The sequence below is a fragment of the Atractosteus spatula genome, chromosome 17 (assembly GCF_055471065.1).
Source record: "Atractosteus spatula isolate fAtrSpa1 chromosome 17, fAtrSpa1.hap1, whole genome shotgun sequence".
NCBI lineage: Eukaryota > Metazoa > Chordata > Actinopteri > Semionotiformes > Lepisosteidae > Atractosteus > Atractosteus spatula.
Window position 1 is genome coordinate 4,712,435 of NC_142722.1, and position 6,429 is coordinate 4,718,863.

The 6,429-nt window shown below is 48.1% G+C and overlaps 1 protein-coding gene across 1 annotated transcript; it reads right to left on the reverse strand.

The window, feature by feature from the left end:
• Positions 1-66: 66 nt before the first annotated feature.
• mrpl40 (mitochondrial ribosomal protein L40) lies at positions 67-5,169 on the reverse strand. Its single transcript, XM_088935819.1, has 4 exons — positions 4,976-5,169; positions 3,785-3,868; positions 1,941-2,096; positions 67-791 (listed from the first exon to the last, which is right to left on the reverse strand). The coding sequence occupies exons 1-4, from the start codon at positions 5,032-5,034 to the stop codon at positions 482-484; spliced, it is 609 nt and encodes a 202-aa protein (XP_088791945.1). The 5' UTR covers positions 5,035-5,169; the 3' UTR covers positions 67-481.
• Between the last annotated feature and the right edge of the window lie 1,260 nt (positions 5,170-6,429).

Sequence of the window (6,429 nt, forward strand, 5' to 3'; positions counted from 1 at the left end):
CTTGCACACCTTTGTTGTCTTTTGTTCACGTCTAGACATGGTTTCACAGGAACCAAGAAAACGGTGTTGAATTTTATATAAATTTATTAAATATCAAGACAGAAAATGGTGAGCTCTTGGAGAGCATCTTGTTTCCAATCCTGGGTTCACATCTGAAGTTGTTTTTAGGCAAGTCTATATACTGCTTTCAAGGTCACGGTTGCTTTTACAGTTGCATGCCTGGAGAGAAACACTGCTTTTGTCCAGGTGAAATGAAAACATGTTCCGATGTGGGACACACCCCAAAGTGTGAGTCTGAGACACCCGTCCACATGGAGAAGCTTGTGGTGTGCAGTCCGCAACTCCGTGTAGTCCAGTTCGGCTCTTCAGTCCGACCCGGCTGTTTCCAGTGGCTGAGCAAACGGGGCCTCTGCCTAAGCCTTCATGTGAGTCACTGGAAAGCCTGGACTGGATCAGAATGGATCCCTGTTTCATCTGCCACCTACTGCGTGTAGAACTTGGTGATGTCGTTGTATTTGCCATCGGGCGCCTGGTAGCCGGGTTTTGGGGGGGTGTAGCTCGGCCCCTGGCGCTCGAAGGGGAAGAGTTCCAGGTCTCGTTGGACAGCCGCCTGGTACAGCTCCTCCGACTCCAGCCGCAGCTCCTCCAGGGCCTCCCGCTGGGCCTCCAGGGCTGAGCCGATGGCCTTCATCTCGGCCTCGTGCTGAGACTGCTTGTACCGAGCCCACTCCTTCAGGAGCAGGGCCCGTTGCTCGCTCTCCTCGAACGACAGCTGGGGAGGGGGGCGCACCCTGCGGGGGAGGAACACAGCTGTAGGGCATGAACGAGCAGGAGGGGGGACCCCACTACAGTGACCTCCTGACCTTTAGATTAAATCGTTAAACAGTTGCTCCTGGAAAGGTACATCTTAAAGTGACTGGTTTAAAAAAAATTGCACCTTAAAGGGGAACTGAAGTGCTATTTTGTATTCAGGGGTTAGAAAAAATCAACATTTATGAGTGCATTTCAAACCACAATGAAAGTTACTGTACATTTTACTTGTAAAACCTCCCAATTTACATCACTAAATAGACCACATTTCCAGGTATACACAGCACCACATCCTGCGATTCAGAATGAGGCAACAAAACTTCCAGTGACATGGCGTAGCACTATCACATTGTAAACAAGCAGGCTCGTAAATACATCTCTTTTAACCCAAATGCAATATTGCCCTCGCCTTCAAGATGGTTTTGCTGATAAATGGAACTTGTTAACTCTGCGTGCAGGTCATGTTGGAACATTTCTGTGGTGAAATATCTGCTGCACAGCCTGTACTTATTTCCCCCGTGCATCACAGCACATCAGTCATTACAGTGACGTGACTAGTGAGCAGGAAGGGCCGCTTCACGTCACAATTGTTGTGAACTCTCTCACCTGCGTCGAGACCAGGGGTTTGCAACAACATGGCGATTTACAATACTTTGGACATTTTTCTATCCTGTCAATGTTTGTTCCCCAGTTTTAATAACCAAGAGCAGCACTGAGAAATCTTGAGAGCAGATCCCCTTCAATAAGAATGATTTCACGTTGCTACTCTGTGTTGACACTCCAACATGCCCGTCTGCAACCCTGACCTCCCTGACGAAAGACTTGACCCCATCTTCTGCAGCAAATGTCTCGCTACATGATGCAGAAGCCCTTCTTAAATACTAATCAGCGTGACCGCTGAAGGCCTGGGTTTGAACTGTGTTGTTGTGACTTTGGTACAGCAAAGGCCAGCAGGACTGTAGAAAGTACACCCTGAGCTTTAACCTGCTTTTCTTCAAACACGACAGGCCTCACTTGCAAGCAGTGGGTAGGAATTAGAACACATTTTAAGCCAGTTTAAAAAGCTGAATGGGACATCTAACTGCTGCACGTCACAACGCTTGGGGTGAGAGGCTACTGGCACGGGGTACCTCGTTTCATCCAGGTACTTGGCCGGGGTGATGAAGTCCTCGATGGGGATGAGTTCAGGGGGGACTCTCTCCAGCTTCTTCAGCTTCTTCTTCAGACGCTCCCTGACAGCCTGCTCGCGTTTCGGGTCCACCTTCTTCTTCTTCTTGGGCTCCGCTCTGCTCCCGAGACGCATTCGGATGAGAAAATACGGACATCAGCTGCTGGCCAATCAACACACAGCGACACGCACTGCATACCTACGCTTCTACTGCCATCTGACTTGGACGAATAAGTATATAAAAGAAGAAGCCTTTAATAACATCTTTTCTGATCACACTGCCCAAGCAAAATTACTTCTGAAATCTCTTTCTTCACAGCCAGTGATCTCGTAGACTTGTGCTGCAAAGCACCACCTGAAACCACTACAGGGAAATATCTGGGGTGGAGTACAGCTGTAAGAATGGGAAGAAATCATGACTTTAACCAGCTGCCAGCTGGATCTAGGACAAGAAGACTGGAGACCAGGAAAATTCCCTACTGCTAAAAGCCAGCAAAATTTTAGAATAACTCAGGTCAAGCCAACTGCAGCTGCTCTGTCTGGCTGGACACTAGAAAGGACACATTTCTGGAAAGAAAGGTAGCTGCGTAATATCACAAATACAAATGAGCCGCAAGAACACAGGACAAGATTAAGGCTACAATCGAGAGAAGGGCTTTTATTCATGTGGCTCGTTTGGTCGTAGATAATTGTCCTGAGTTTCTTATCCAGTCGTTTCTTGGATGAAGCCCGAGTGTCAGCTTCAACATCACGGCTGAGCAGCTGGTCCCAGACTCCTGCCACCCCTGGATCTGCCTGCTTTTCTTAGTTTTAATTGTACCTCCCTGATGTAACTTGTCCTTCAGCAGTCCTTTCCACATTTTACAGGTGCGCTATTGAGAGTGTGCTCACGTGTGGTCTTACAGTGTGGTTTGGCAGCAGCTCATCTGACTGGAAGGTGATACAGGGGGTGATCAGGTCCGCCCAGTCCATCACTGGGGTACAGCTCGCTTCTATTGTGGACATTTTTACAACTCGCTGTCTCAGGAAGGCTGGAAATATTGCTAAAGACACCAGTCATCCTGGTTTCTCACTTTTCTCCCCCCTTCCCTCTGGGAAGCGTTAAAGGAGCATAAAGGCAGGAACGTCTGGACTCAGAGACAGTTTCATCCCGCCAGCTGTCAGATTACTGAACTCTACCCCTGCCTCTGACTCACACTGATGTGTTTTTTTCTAAGATGTACGTTATTTAACTTGCTGTTGCTGTTCTGTGTTTATGTTTTTGGCATTTCCTTAATGACTTTGTATTCTTTGTATCGGAGCACACCTGCAAATGCGCATTTCATTTGCGCTTGTGCACATGACAATAAACTGACCTGAACTTAACGAGATCAGGCATCGATTGAGAGCAAAACTAGTAAACCAATGAGCATTACAGCAGCCTCGATGCCACTCAGTTCACTGGAACTGCCACGTTAAGAGCAGACTACCTTAACAGTATATACATGTACACACAGGAAAGCAAATAAAAAACCCTGAATATTGATCCTAAATATTTAGGTTGACAACTGCACTCAATTCAATCTACATTTACAGTATACCCAAAGAAGCCTCTACTGCTGAAACGTTGTTTCTTTTCTGAAGGGAATAAACCTTTTGCTTGTTCCTCTACATTTACAGTGTGCTCACTGCAGGCTAAATGTGAAAAGAATACAAAAATTGCATTTTAGCACAACGTGATCAAGACTGTGCAAATGTGCAACTATGTGGCAGCCCTGTCCCTGCAAAGCATCTCTCAGAGGCGGTCAGGCAGCACAGCGTCCTCACCTGAGAGGGGGAGAGGTCTTCAGGGCCAACAACGAGGGAAACCAGTGACTGTTTCTGCTCTGGAGGTCCCGAGCTGTGTGGGAGCTACAAACAAGAAATAAAGTTCGTGTTATAATTATCCTCTTGCTAATGCAATTCAGAAAACAGAATTCGTGCCTCACGTTGGGGCAGAGCAACTGCACCGCATCCGACCGTAAGGCACTGCAGGGGGTGGTCAAAACTGCCCCACACATCGTCGGCAGCGCCCATCCAGGAAATCGACAACACCAGCAGTCTGACAAAAGCCACCGAAACTATGTCTGAACCCACTCACCCCAGTCATAACTTGTTTGTCCTCCTACCCTCTGGTAGAAGGTTCCGGACGCTCCAGTCGCACACAACTAGACTCTGAAATAGCTTCTTCCCCAGAGCCGTCAAGCTGGTGACGCCCCCACTCCCTCCCATCATACTGTGATCTCTCCTCCCTTCTCCCTGTACCCACAATGACTGTACTCCTACACCACTGCATACACGACAACTGAATGTAAGCCGAAATTGTACTTAAAACTGTACTAGTTGTATTATTTATTAATCGCTGTATTACTTTTGCACTGTTTTTGTCCTGCTTGTATACTTTTCTCTGTTTGTGTATTTGCACAGTTTTTGACACTTTTGCACTAGCACCCTACTGATGTTTACACTGTTATTGTATTACGGTCTATTGTCTTGTCTGCTGTTCTATTTATATACTGCACCTGAGAGACTAATGAGAAACACTTTGATTATACTATGCACCCGTGTGAGTATAATGACAAATACAGTTGAATTGAAACACACACGGTTTAGACACAACAGCCCAGCGACGACCCCTGCTGGCGAATGGAAGAAAGCACAACGTCACAGATGAAGGACTCTACTGGAGACGAACTCGCAAGCGGAGGCGGCGTTAAAATTTAACTTTACTGTCATTAAAACACGCCAATGTCCAACTGTGCCTCTGCTGTGGGCGAAACGGAAATAAAAAAACTCCTCTTTTTGCTTTTTTAACAGTGGAAGGGCTGTCAGACATTTAAAGGGAAAAAAGGACTCGGGTTTAAATGCCCTTGAGCGCCAAGAGTGCGGTCGACGCACTGCCTGCTCGTGCTGAGCTCTGATAAAAATTATCTTGGAAATAAAAGCATGGTATTTCATCTACAAACATCAAGGACTTACCACAGCGTATTACTCTGTCGGGACAATAAAGACACAAAGCGAAACGCAAGCGCGGACATCGCTGGTTTTAATTTAGCTTTTCCACTTCGACAGTCAAAAGCGCCTTATCGTTGTAAGGGAAGCTCAAAAACGCGGTACTACACAGATCACCAGTCAACCTGCCGTCCCGACTTCGCTCTCCTCCTCTCCACAAGTTGTACACCCTGTGTCCCAGTCGACCCTGTCCGGCCGGAAACGCGCGCACCAATTATTTCTGTTCCTCGCAACATTGATTCCTCTCTTCGGTCTTCCTGTAAATGCGCGAGTTCGGCTTCCAGCTGGATTCGCCGGACTTTTTCGACGGATTTCCGATATGTCAGTGACCCGTATGAATTCCTGCAGCACCCCCCAAAATATACATTTGATTTCTTCATGACTTCTAGTGGATGGGAACTTTTCAACTAGTCAATGGGACATATTGTTTTTCATAAACACGCCTGCTCATACTCCGCAGTTACCTGTTGCTGGGTTCAAGTGGGGAGCTGGACCAGTGTGAGCTCACACCTGAAGGAGAACCAGCAACTGAAAAGTTGTGTTTCTACCTTCTGCTCTACAGCATAGAATTAGTCTTTTACATATTTACGTGGAACACATATAAAAATATATGCTGAATACATATAATTCCTGTAATGTTGTATTACATTCCTGTGTGTTGTCTGCTTTTAAAACAGACTTTAAAATGCCTTTGCATTTAAAGAAGATCCTCCAGGCACTAGTACCCGTCCTGAAGAGTAAAAAAGAGGCAGCGTGACTCCTGCTGCTGCTCAGGGCTCTGAGACAGACACAGGCCGTGCTCCGCGCTCCAGAGGCTTGGTGTGTGTTTACAGTACGGATCGGTCGGCATCAGCTGTTCTGAAAATGGATGAACCAACATGCGGCCGAGCGGGCGTGGCGGACCGGGGTTCGAATTCGGACGGTGGGTTTCTCTGGGTGCCCTGGTGCTCCCAGGAGCAGCTTGAAGAGGGAGGCCTCTTCCTCATGGGCAGGCCCTGTCCACCCCTGCCCGGCGCTTGGACCCCCTGCTGGGGACTACAGAGTGCCTGAGCAGTCGAAGAGCCCCTTTATGACAAGCGGACTGGTGGCCTGTAGGTATAGCTTTAATGATGGCAAGACAAGTTTTTTGTTTTCCGAAGGGTCATTTGCTCCTGGTGACGTGGATGAGGGTGGTCTTCCTTCCCCCAGCACTGCGGAGGGTGAAAGGCGCCGGAATGCCAGTGCTGGTGCTGTTCACTTGCCCGTCCTCCCAGCCTGCTCCTCTCCAGCTCCTGTCGGCTCGTGGCGCCTCAGGACGAATCCAGCCGAAGAGGGCCACTGTGGCCCTCCTGGCTCCGAGAATCATCCCAGCCTCTGTCCTGGACAGGGAGTCACCTCGGAGTGGAGCTGCTCGACACTTCAGTTTAAACCCTGAACCAAAT